Source organism: Urocitellus parryii, chromosome 3 (assembly GCF_045843805.1).
Source record: "Urocitellus parryii isolate mUroPar1 chromosome 3, mUroPar1.hap1, whole genome shotgun sequence".
Lineage (NCBI taxonomy): Eukaryota > Metazoa > Chordata > Mammalia > Rodentia > Sciuridae > Urocitellus > Urocitellus parryii.
Window position 1 is genome coordinate 76,823,458 of NC_135533.1, and position 13,970 is coordinate 76,837,427.

Sequence of the window (13,970 nt, forward strand, 5' to 3'; positions counted from 1 at the left end):
GACCAATGGCCAAGCAAATACATAAATTCAGATTAATCCAAAATGGAAATAACCTGGCTTTCCAGATAATCACCTAAATATTACACATGATAGTATAGAAATGTTAGAATGTTATAGAAAATAAGGTAGGGGGCTTAAGACACGAAGTGAGAAGAAAAAAAGTGCCTATGGGATGAAAAACAGGGAAATCATAGAACTGACAGGGGAAAAAAAAACAGGAAACAGATGAACAATCTGGATCATAATATATATGATAGAAAATGAGAGAAGGAACACCAGCTGTAAAGAACAATCTTATTTCAATTCCAACTCTAATGCACCATGTAACAATAAACTTAACTTTTCTGGACCTCAGCTTCTCTACTTTTGAAATTTTGGTTATTAGATTGCAAAATAACTTAAATTTCTGAATTCCTTCACAATTTTTGCAACACTTTCACATGTGTTATGTTCAATTCATTCCACTGAGCAGTAACTTTGTTTTATTCAACACAGTATCACTAGCACCTGGCTGGTACAAAGTAGGCTCAAAATATTAATGGAAAGAATAGATAAATTGGATTCTGACAATAATCCCGTGAGGAACACAGAACAGGGCATGTATTATTATACGTATTTTATATAAGAAAAACTAAAGTTTAAAGAGTTTAAAATACAGTTAAGTGATAAAGTCAGAAAACAAACCCAAGTCTTCAAATTACTAGTTCAAATCTCTTTCCAGGTCTAAAATTTCTGACATTTTAATATACTCTTAAGGAGTCAAATACATGAATAAGGAACTCTTATTATTTCTAGTGTTTTGAAAAAAAATAGGACAGTGTTACTATAGAAAACAATTAATAAAGAAGAGTTCTCTGAAGAAATTTAAAATTCAACATTATGCAAATGAAACGAGACAAAATCTGATTTCTGATCTTCTTTGATTACACCAATTATGTTTTCCATGTTCCATAGTGAGTCTGCATCTATAATTCTGGTAGTCTAAAAACACTTGCTATGAATCATGAGGAAGTGGTACAAAACTCTCTTTATAATTAAGATGATTGTTCAAACCAAAAGTCTTATGCAAGGCTCCCCAATAAGCTCAGATTGAGAAATATATTCTATTCCATCCCTCTACCTGCCTACCCCAATCTAAAGCTTTAGGGTCAGTCAACACAGTTATAGAGGAAAGTTCTGACTGGGCAGCATAAGCTGAAAAATACTTGTGCACATAGATCAGAAAACAGTGAAAGCTATCAGACAAAGTTCTATTCTTAAGCACTATCAGAATCACAAGATTGTATTATAAAAACCTAAGTATAGAGGAAAAGGGGTTGGCTAGAGAATACGATTTTTACCTTTTAAAGAGTATACCTCAAAAATACAGTAGGAAAATCAATCTGTGTATTGGGTAGTAAAATCTTTTAATAATAAAAAAGTCTTCAAACTCATTCAAACATAAAATCCTTTCAAAACAAAATAATTCTGAAGCATTTTCCCTTTCATATAATGCTACCAATTAAAAAGCCTTAAAAAATAAAAATAAAAATCATTATTAACTTTAATATATATGAAATGGCACTTTGCCACTAAAAAAGCAAGTAGTTTAAGTATAATACTTTTGCCATATGGAAGCAGTACACAAATGGGTTTCTAACAAGAGAAGTTTTAAAAGGACTTCTGCTAGCAATATCCTGTTAAAGAACAGTTATACTGAAACTACAGTGAGGTATAGCAGTTATAACAAAACTAATTTTTTCCATAACACTCAGATAAAATAAGAGCATCTATGGAAGAGGAGAGAGAAGGTAATTTCAATAAATGGTAAAAGATCTAAAATGCAACCTATGGAGAAGACTATGTATGCAAAAAAAAACTGGCAAAGAGATGGAAAGCACAGCTTAATCAAGACAAACTTTCTATAAATCCTCAAGTCTAGGGCAGTTTAAAGGTTGCTGTGCATGGTGGCGCACACCTGTAATCCCAGTGACTCCGGAGGGTGAGGCAAGAGAATCACAAGTTCAAAGCCAGCCTCAGCAAAAAGCAAGGCGCCAAGTTACTCACTGAGATCCCATGTCTAAATAAAATACAAAATAGAACTGGGGATGTGGCTCAGTGTTTGAGTGCCTCTGAGGTCAATCTCCAATATTCCCATCCACCCCCACTCCCACCCCCTAAAAAAAAAAATCTTATAGGTTCCAGTTCTATAATCTGGGAGTTACTGCAAAATAATAATCTGTTTTACTTACCTTTTAATTAAAATACCCGCCCCAATTTAAAAGGTATTTTCCCTACTGGAACAAACAATATATATAAATTTTTCAGCATAAATAAAATGCAGTGACCTTACCTAGTAGCAAACTGAATGAGAGCATTCTGAAGAGTCTGCCTAATTTCAAGAAGAAAAGACTCATCATCACTTAGTGTGTAATACCAATACTGGACATAATCCCTCAAGGAAAACTGGATAACCTGTAAAAAAAAATATTAGGGAAAAAAATAAACTTTTAGGATCAACACTGTCTAAAATCCTCCAAAGAAAACTAGATAACCTATAAGAAAATATTCGGAAAAATACAGTATTTTAGAATTTTAAAAATAGCAATGACAAATTAAAAATTAAAATAGTTACCTACCAATTTATATCTATTCTCTGTATCATAAATTGTGGTAATAAGTACCTGCCTTCATTATGAAAAAAAAATCAACATGCTAAAAAACATTTCATGAATTTTAAAGTTATTATGGTATTTCAACTCATCTACTGTCCCAATGTTTCAAAAACTTAAAACATTATCTATAGCCAAACTTGTGCAAATTTCGGTAGACAAGAGTTCGTGGAAAAAACAGATTTTTCAATGCTATAATACAACAAAGAGATTTAATCAGTTTGATAAAATGAGATGTAAAATAATGTTCAAAAAATGTTTCTCTAAGATTATATCATGAAATCCACTGCAGGTATAATTTTAAAAAAAAGATACAGGATTAAACTTAGTTCTAAAATAATACATTTGATATAGCCAACCACCTTAGCCCATAAATAGCAAATAATACAATTCAATGTATAATTTTTGCAAGTTAGATAAAATATGGGTTCATTTACAAATAAATGTTAAAAATTTAAAGTACACATTATTTATACTGAATATATAATCAAAAACATCAACAAAAAATATTTTGGGGTAAATAATTTTTTACCTAACTCTAATTTTTGAACATTTTCAGCCTAACCAGGTATTTACACTTTTTAAAAATAAAACAGAAAAAAAATATCTCATTTACCAAACCCAGTAAGCTTCTTCATCAGGAAAAGTAATACCTTTCAGATTAAAAAATATCAGAAATATCTAATGTTAACAAAATTTTTTCTCTAAATGAAAATTCAATCAAAAAATCACCTCATAATAGGTGCTTAGTAAATCAAGCAATATCTTTACATACAAATGTCAAGGATAGCATTATCATAAACTTTTAACATTATTTCAATAGCAAAAAGGTATACCTTAGTATTTTCAAAAGAAATACACCTAGTATATAATATATGGAATTCAAATACCACATACTGAAACTCACTTGCTGGAGAGGTTCATCAATTATATTGGCACCCGTCAATCTTCTATCAATCTTAATAGTCCTGGCTTCCCGTTTCATTTCTTCTAAGCACTTAAAGGAAACCATAATATTTTATTGAGTGATTTAAAATCTCTCCAGTTGGCTTCAAATTGAATACTCATTGTCATTTCCCTTCTTCATCTTCGATTCAATAAATTATTTCTTGAGACTCTAATATAAATCAAACACTTTTCTCAAGATAACAAAACTAGGCACACAGAAAAAAATCTCTTATTAGCTTCAAAAATTTAATTAAATTAGAAAACACTATTTAGCTGGGCACTGTGATGCACATCTGTAATTCCAGCAGCTAGGGAGGCTGAGATATGAAAATAGTGAGTTCAAAGAAAGCCTCAGCAAAAGCGTGATATTAAATAACTCAATGAGACCCTGTCTCTAAATAAAATACAAAATAGGCCTGGGGATGTGGTTCAGTGGTTGAGTGCCCCTAAGTTCAACACCCGGTTACACGCCCATCCCCGGCAAAAAAAAAAAAGAAAAAGAAAAGAAAAGAAAACACTATTTAGAATGTGGGAAAATTGAAAATGTACAGGTATATCCTTGCGATATTCTAATGAGACTTTAAAACTATAAAGTTATTGTTTCAGGGAGTCAAGTTAATAACCGTCTTTATTGGACAGTTCTACCAGTTCTACCTCCCCTTTCAAAACCCCCAATAGTACACCAGCTGCCAAATGAATGTGTTTTGAAATTGATTTTATTTAAGGATAATTTTAAGCAACTAAAGAAAATGTATTTCTCTACTTCTCCTTAGCTTTCAGAAATAAAAGCAGCCTGGGAATAAGGTAAAGGGTAATGGGAGACTAAATTAAAAATGTAAGTCAAAGCACAAATACACCACAAAATGTTTCAGTTATGATAAACCAAATATACAATGCTGGTCTTACAAGATTATAATGGAGCTGAAAATTTTGTATTTCCTACTGAACAACGCACAACTAAAAAAGCAGCAACAGAAAAAGAAAACTCAGAAAATCCACAGTAAAGGCTTTTTGCAACTTTTGCAAACACACACACATACCCCTCAACAAGCTCCTTTTAAAAATCTGAAAACATGGACCCCAATATATTCATAGAAAGGAATATTCACAGTGTATTATCTGCTTATGAGAAAATCTATGATAAAAAATTATAAACACAGAGTGACACATACACACACCAAGAAGTCACCATGGACATATTGCTGTAAAAAGTGAAACCTCCTCAAGAAGAGACTCAGGAAGATCTCTCAGAAGGCATTCCAGAAGAAAGCATTGTCATCATAGGAGATCACAGCTCCATGTGTTGCTAATCCTGAAAACCTTCTAGTGGGACAGGATGTAGAGGTGTAAGACAATGACAGTGACAATCCTATCTCTGTTTAGGCCTAGACTAATGAGGATGACTGTGTCTTTTACGAGTTTGTGTTTTATGCTGTTATTACAAAAGAGTCAAAAAGTTTTAAAAATTTATAAAGTTTATTAAGTAAAAAAGTTACAGTTGGGCTGGGGTTGTGGCTCAGTGGCAGAGCGCTCACCTTGCATGTGCGAGGCCCTGGGTTTGATCCTCAGCACTACATAAAAATAAAGAAATAAAACAAAGGTATTGTGTCCAACTACAACTAAAAAATAAATATTAAAAAAAAGATACAGTACTTTATTATTGAAAAAAATTTTTATAAATCTAGTGTAGCCTAAGAGTGTAGTGTTTGTTAATATCTACAGTAGTGTACAATAATGTTCTAAGCCTTCACATTCACTCACCATTCACTCCCTAACTTATCCAGCAAATGGTGTATGTACCATTTTTTATCTTTTTTTCCCCATAATCTTACTTACTTTTTCTGTGCAGACATATTTAGACACAAAACACCACAGTGATACAATGACCACAGTATTTGGTGTGGTAACATACTATACAGGTTTGCTGCCTAGAAGCACCAGGACAGACCACACGGCCTAAGTATGTAGTAGGCTATATTATCTAGGTGTGTACTCTACAATGTTTACACAATGACAAAATCACAGAGCAATGCATTTCTCAGAACATATCCCTGTTGTTAAGTGATGCATAAGTACATAGATTCATACCTTAAGTCAAAATATGAAACCACTAATATTTTTCCATAAAATGTACTTAAAAACCATATTTTAGAAATGGAAAATCAAAAATATTTTCATACCATTTAGTAGAAAATGAATTATAAAGGTACAACCTGTCTTAACTATGATTTATTACTATTTAGGATCTAAATTCCTAAAATATTTCCTATCCTCTGTTATATGCCACTTAAATGAATGTAAACTGGATAGTTAAGAAATGTTCCAAGAAAAGATGCATTTACTCAGACTTGTAAGCAAACAAAGAATACATGTTAACAAATTCTAAAGAAAATGAGAAATGATTCAGATTATAAAAAAAGTTATAAGATTAGCTTGTCAATATGAAAGTCAGTAGGATTTAATGAAATTCTTATATTTCAGTAATAATATTACACATTACTTACCTCTGCATCTCCTACATGTTAGCATATAATGGACTGTAAAGTTATGTTACTGGGGCACTGATTCACAGTCATTTGTATCTCTTCCTATGAGACGAAACCATCCCACCCCACAATAAGAACTAAAATCACTGCAAATCTTAAATCTACCCATAGTACCCAACTTCAATTTTATTTTTAAAATCCTACTTTTATTTTAAATAGAAAAGGAGCACTACTCAAGATAATAAAAATTAGGGCTGAATTATTAAAACTACAGATATTGCGTAACTTAATTGTAAGCTATATTTTTCAATGTAATTAAAGAAAAAAATGCAAATCTTTCCCTCTGATTTCCATTTAATGTATTGTATTCAAAACATAATATTCATTAACATTCTTACAAACCATATGGATGATTCTTTGACACTCAATGTTAATATAGCAGGAAAACATTCAAATTAAACTAACCAATTTATATCTTTTCCTTAAATTTTCATTCCCACTTGACATCTAACATTAAGAAAGTTTCCAATGTGAATTTTCAAAATATACTTTTCTAAGTATGATCAGAAAGTCTCCCATAAATTTCCTAAGCATTAGTGAATAAGAAGAAAATCTCCCAAGCCATAGAGATGATCACTGCAAAAAATTGGACTTTTTGAGATTTTTCACATTCCTTTAGACCATTTACCTTAGGAACCCCAGTTGATGTTGGAGGAAGAAATGAGTGTTCACACTGCTCTAGGTACTTTTCTGAGTTTGTTTTTCCAAACAGAAGGGTAACCACTAAACCCCTAGAGGAAAAAAAATAATTAAAGAATTAAAAAAAACTACTTCTATAAATTAACACATCTACTATTCAAGTATATACTTCAGATGTTATAGCTTTATTATTCATCAAAAATGCCTTCTGTAAATTTACCCAAAAAATGACAATTTTGTTTTGAACAAAATTTAAAACAGCAATAAACAATTTGTGAATCACATATTAAATACACAATTCCTTTCAAAATTTTAATTAAACATACATCACAAAGAATCTCAGACATTTTCAAAATTGGAAAAAATCAGTCCTTGTTAAATATGGAATCTAATAACAAGGATAAAGACAAATGACATCTAAATCAATGGCTGCATGACCCAATTCTAGAGTGCTAATTAAGGTGACATACTAATATTTATAACTTGACAATGCCTACAGAAACGAGTGCTATACAGAAAAAAATGATCCAGATTATGACTTGTTTTGAAACAAGTCTAGAATTATGATAATATCAATTTATCCTCAGAAGATTAATTATTTTTAAAATAATTAAAAGATCACAGTAAAATAAATACTAGTTCACTATTTAGTATTGACTAAATGTCATCACTATTTCCTATATTTAAAATTTACCAATAAGACAAAGCCTTGGAAATCCATAAAGGAAGAAAATTAACTTTAATCTGATAATGATTGCTAACCTTACAATAATTGAAAGATAGTAAAACATTAAATACTGTCAATCTCAACTACCAAAAGGAATAAGATTCTCAAAGTCATCCACTTCTTGTTACTACCCGTTTATTCACCAATCTTCAAGTATAAATACGTTAAGTAGAGTGGGAGGGCAGGTGAACACAGATTAAGATCATATCAGGGGGCTGGGGATGTGGCTCAAGTGGTAGCGAGTTCGCCTGGCATGCTTGCGGCCCAGGTTCGATCCTCAGCACCACATACAAACAAAGATGTTGTGTCCGCCGAAAACTAAAAAATAAATATTAAAATTCTCTCTCTCTCTCTCTCTCAAAAAAAAAAGATCATATCAGAATTCTGTTTTTGTTTAAGAGGCTGGCCTCAAAATTATCAGTAAATTTCATCTACCTTTTATAAATGATATTTCTAAGATTTATGTTGGCTGTATATTTCACTTTTACCTAATTATTTAGAGTAGAATCAAACACAATAAAATACTTATATTAAATTAACCTCATATTCCTAAATTTTTAAAAAAATCATAAAACAAGACTGATAAAATATTAACCTCTGCCCATAGAGCAACAGTAGGAAGGCAAGCTAACCAACAGTTTGAAATTAAAGAGCACCTAATTAACAGTGTCAGCTGTGAGGGTTAAGTAAAAACAGGTACTACCAATGCTTACATTATCCAACAACTATAACAACGCCATGAAACAACCATAGTATGGTACTGACAGTAGTACCCTAGGATAAAAATAAAAATAAAACATCTTTTTCTCTCTTAAAGTTTCCTATATATTTGAAAATAGGAATTAGCTATGGCTGTAAAAAAAAAATGAAAACATGATCAATATTTTTTTGTGGGTAAAATGCAGAATTTAAAACAAGTTTTATTAGCAAGAAAGGGGAAAGAAGATCCCCAGGAAAATGCATTAATTTCAAACTTGCATTTTAAGTAAGAAAAAAAAAAGCCTCTTTTAAAACTTACACAGCAAGAAAACACACAAAAACTAAGAAATTATTTTGAATTTATGAAATTTCAGCATTTGCCTTAAAATTGATACTTAAAAGTCAATTTTTTCTTTAAATTCAGAAGATTTTTAAACTATACAGAGTTAAATTAAAGAAGGGAAAATTATTCATAATGAGAGCCAAAATAAGAAAGATTTGACTTAGGAAATTATGATATTCATTGCCCATAATTGAGTAATCTGGGAATACTTAATTAACTAATCCTCCTGAGATGAGTTTCAGAGGTTTGCTGGTAGAAATAGAAATAAAAGTACCCTTTAATGGTAGTGAGTTTCAATGAGATCAACACAGTATGGAACAGTATGTCAAACCAATTTATGATTTAGCATAAACTTGGAATTTCAGACCTCATCATGTGACTCTAAACAGTATCTAAAGCGTTTTTGTATCCCAGCTATTCATGAGGCTAAGATAGAAAGACTGCAAGTTCCAGGCCGACCTTGCCAAACTTAGGACCCTTTCTTAAAATAAGTAATAAAAGGGTTGGTGATGTAGCTCAGTGGTAGATCACTCCTGGGTTCAACTATCAGTATCTAAAGAATAAAAATATATAAAAAATATAAATATTTTTAGTACCCTTCCCTCAACCTCCAATGACCCATCTTATCTAAAAAATTGTTTCAGAAATTCTAAGTATCCAAAACTGTTTTTATAGAATTCTTCCTTCAAAAAACAGCAGATTCAGAAAGGGAGCAAAAAAGAAAAGTTTCCATGACTTTGGAATGAATGGACTGATGACCTTTTCCTGTTTCTCAAATTTTATATGACATTTAGTATAAAAGAAATGATTCTCTACCTTTCAAAGGCTCCTACCTTTGTCTCTAAAACTGCAATTTCTCACCTTTCCAAAATACTGGCAAATATTGCTAAATTCTTTTCCTTCACTCTTGCCACGGCTTATTAGTAATATTAGAAGAAATCTCTGCCTTTCAGACAAATATCTCAAGAAAAATAATCTCCTTTCAATCAGAGAAAGCAGACCATGAAACTATGCAGCCATGCTATACCCTTAATTTGTAACAGGACTATAATTAGAAAGCCCATTTATGTTACAAATCTCTAAGGTCTTTCATCATCCTTGTTACCAAAAAAGATATTTTGAACACTACATTACTTGATTCCTTTAGCTAAAATAAGTTTTGTTTTAGTACACAGTACCATACTTAGACAATTATCATAAAAATACTGAATCTAACACAAAATACATAGCTGCTCAATTTAAGCAATTCTCACTTTTCAATAATCAGTGGGAATATCCATAAGAAACAACTACACACAACTTCCAAACCTGTACCCTGAAAGAGGTGGTAGGTAGTATAAATATTCAGAAGCCGCCCCTTTGGTATCTCATATAGTCTCTCAAACCATTGTTATATATACTGTTCCATTCAACTAAATACTCTAAACCTGGACTCAAACAACTCCTCCAAATATTTCAGGTCCCAAAAGACATTTTTAGAAGAAGTCTCAAGAGTTCATTCTGCAACTAATTACTTACACACACACACACACAAACACACACATACACACACACATGTTAAACAAAATACTCCTCTCCTCTAAGCTCCCTTGTTTCTAAATAATAAACATTTCACTTGTATATATATTTTATGTTTTCTTACAATTCATATATGATACCAGTGCTCTAAATATGAAGTTATAACAAAGTATGGCTAAAACTTCCCTTTGAATGGTTTATTATCTTAAGTGAACACATAAACACTGTAAAACAAATAACCATGAAGATAAAACGGTAAAATCAAGTATTTGAATTTTCTAGACCAAACTAACCACATTCATTAGGGAAAATGAGAAACACTAATATTTGAAGTCTAACTAATAAAACAGTATTTACATTGTGAAATTTGATATATAAATTATATAAGATCATAATAAATCAGAAATATCCAATTTTAAAAGGATAAATAGCATCAAAATAAATTTTAAAATCCTTTTTCTATTATCACAAAAAAGAAACTGAAACATTATTTTTGGAGATAACACCCATATTTTTAGTATCTTAAATTTACCTTTTTTTAAAATTTTGGTAAAATGCTTGTTTAAAAAAATCAGCATTCACGAATAAATCATACTCCTACTTTTTACCATCTTTTTTTTATTTTAACAAGATATACATGGAAATTATAAAATGATCACTGATTATACTTACCCACCCACAAAGCAGAGGATATAAAAGGCCAAATAAAATATTACAAAGGGTCCAAAGGTTACTAGAAAAAGGACGACGCCAAGGCTTCCCCATCCCCATATGGATAGACTGGCCTGAAATAAAACAAAGAAATAAATAAATAAATAACTGTCCACATAAATTAGAAAAGAATCAACCAAACTTTTACACAATTTTAAATTTCTACTTTTCAACATTTATGGTATTGTTTCAGCATACATTAAAATATTTACTTTTAGAAATGTTCTTGGAAATTTATCTCCAAAAAACAACATATGATAGAGATTTATGGAAGATCAACAATAACTTAAAAAACAATTAGTGGTAATACAAAAAAATAGCATGAAGTAGTTTCACAAATTGTTAAACAAAAAGTTGGCATGAAAAACATAACAATATTTATAAAATATATGCATATTTATATTCATAGAACATAAAAGATTAAGTGGGCTACAAAGTTATACTTATTTAGAATTTCATTTTAAAACTAAGTCTCAATAACTATAGCATTTTTTATTAAAATTTCAAGAAATCCATCTCATTGAAAATAGTGATATTATTTCATTTAAACTGTGTACAGAAACCCATAAAATTGTACTTGCAAAAGTTCCAACTTTCAATACTACAATTTACCAAAAGTTCAACAAAACATTTCCAAGTCTCCATCCTTTAAAAAAATTTTTCATACAGAATTATACTGTTTATCCAGTAAAAATACTCCTTTTGTTGAGGACAAAACTGATGTTAGCAATTTAAGTCATTATGAATAAATAAATGTATTCAATTCAACAAGTTTCTACATCCATTTGCCTAGCACCCTGAGGTATACAAAGAAAGCATTTGTCCCACTCCTACCATCAAGGAGCACAGAAAAGAATGTCTTAGAGGAATGAAACAATTAGACACTGAACTAAAGGAAAATAATAGAAAGCATTATAAGATACTAAACAAATTGAAGACCAAAAATCTGAGGAACAGACAATAGGTGCTGTGGATTACAAGAGAAAGAGTTTTATTCATTCATTCACGAGTTATTGATTGCTTTCTATGGTCTAGACACGATTCAAGATTCTAGGAATATCATCCTCTAAACTCACACTGTAAAAAAAAGGCTAGAAATATAGCTCAGCTGGAACATAACCATATGCCTTTTTAAGTTTATATTGTAGAAGAGGGGGAAAAATTAGTAAATATATGCTTATATCAGATGGGGATAAGTGCTGGAGAAAAGGCAACTGTAGTGACCTGTCTAAGCAGTTTTGAATGATTACATGACTTACGAACAGAAAATACTGGACATGATTTATTTATGGAGAATTTATTTATAATACTGAGTCTTCCTGCAGCAAAATAATATTTTCCCATTTAATCATGTCTTCTATAACCTTCAGTGGAGTTCTTTGTTTCTGTATCTCCCCACCTAACCCTCCCATGTCAACCATAACTCGTTCGTTTGTGTATTTATTATCCATTTTCCTCATTCTAGACACTATTATCTTCTAACTAGAGGAATGATAATGCCTGTTAACAAAGTTTCTTCTCTGTCTTCATGCTTTCCTCCTTGAATCAGCTGGGAATACAATTCCACCTACAGAAGTGGTCTACTCTGACTGCCTTCTAAAAGCTTAAAGTAGGGCACAGTGATTTAAAGTAGAGAGCAGTCCAATTCCTCTGATGAAACTTCGGTTGAACACACAGTACCTGGATCCACACTATGGTACTGCCAGATGCCCACCATAGGTAGGAAACAGACACTATTTTCTAAGACTCATGCAAACCTTATCCACTGACTTCCCCAGAAAAAAGATCTTATAAACTCTCCAGAAAGTTGAAACTAGATGTGACCCAGATACTTGATTCAACCGGCTTTCTCCAGTGAGATATGACCTAATATTAGCAGTATTACTTTTTCTTTTACAGTTAAATTTATGCTTACTAGTCAGTTTTTCAAAACCAAAAACTATAGTTTAAAGATATATTCAGAGGCTTTAAAAAAAAAAAGTGACTATCTTTGGGGATAAAGGACATGGGTAACACACTGGGGCTTCTCAACTAATCAGTAGAGTTTTACTTCTTTACCAAGTGTTTGGTTTTAACTGTATAATTTACTCTTCAGGTTAATATCTTTCAAAATTAAAGGAATGAATCATGATTAGTTGATATGGGGAAGACTAACAGCAATTAGTTAACAAAGAAAGTCAATAAATTTGTCTAAAAACTCAAGTTTTGAGATTATTACAAGTTTTGAAAAGAATATAAAAACATCAAAAAAAAAAAACCCTATTCTTTCAACAAAATTTGTGAAAACCTACAATGTGCCATCTGCTAGTGGTTTAGCCTTAGTGCGAGAGATTTTCATCTCCCTGCCCCCCTTTCCTTTCCCTGGAATGAGGATCAAACCCAGGGCTTCCAGAATTTCCAGCATGGCAGGCAAGTTGAGCCACTACTAAGTTATGCTTCCATCCCTCAGGAGAAATTTTTAAATGCCAGAAACTACTGAAATTAAACATTTCTAAACAAGCAAGCAAAGTGCTCATTTGCTTTGCAGTTAATCTCTTAGAATTATTAACTTCAAATGTTAAACTGGTCATTGAAACATCAAAATACTGCATTGTCTAAGACAAAAAAGATTGTGTTATTCTTAGTGTGCTCAGATCTGTAATTGGCTGATATTACAATGTTATTAGTACAATGAATTAAGAAAAACATTTCAGGGCTGGGGTTGTGGCTCAGTGGCAGATGGCTGGCCTAGCATGTATGAGGCACTGGGTTCAATTCTCAGCACCACATATAAATAAATAAATAAAATTAATAAAGGTTCAAGGACCACTAAAAGAAATTTTAAAAAAAGAAAAACATTTCATCTAACACAACTTAAAATTTCCTAAAATGACAAAAGATGGTAAAATTTGGGATAATTTGGTACTATGTCAAAAACCTTTCACAAATTCAAACAGATATTTATCAAACAATTGTACTGAAATAAATTTTAAAAAGAAAAGAAATCTACATAGGTGGTTTACACTAAAAACTCTTTACTACCATTTCCTTTGCTAAATACAGTAATTATTGCCTATGCTGACTAATCCAAGAATTATTCCCAACTATGAGTTATAAGAAACCTTCGAGATCATCAGATGCAATCCTTTTCAAACTTAAAGATTCTTAACTGCAGATTTTTAAAATGCAGATTCTGATCCAGTATGACT

At 31.2% G+C, this 13,970-nt stretch overlaps 1 protein-coding gene across 4 annotated transcripts in view; it reads right to left on the reverse strand.

The window, feature by feature from the left end:
* The window catches only part of Snx13 (sorting nexin 13), a 146,223-nt gene that overhangs the window by 87,297 nt on the left and 44,956 nt on the right, over positions 1–13,970 (reverse strand). For 3 of the 4 annotated variants that reach the window (XM_026408873.2, XM_026408866.2, XM_077795981.1), the window contains exons 2-5: positions 10,744–10,856; positions 6,774–6,876; positions 3,559–3,648; positions 2,333–2,454 (exon numbers count right to left, since the gene is read on the reverse strand). In XM_026408873.2, coding sequence (XP_026264658.2) covers positions 2,333–2,454; positions 3,559–3,648; positions 6,774–6,876; positions 10,744–10,856 — 428 coding nt within the window. Of the gene's footprint in view, positions 1–2,332; positions 2,455–3,558; positions 3,649–6,773; positions 6,877–10,743; positions 10,857–13,970 lie in introns of those variants that run through there. The other variant, XM_077795980.1, reaches the window with a different exon arrangement.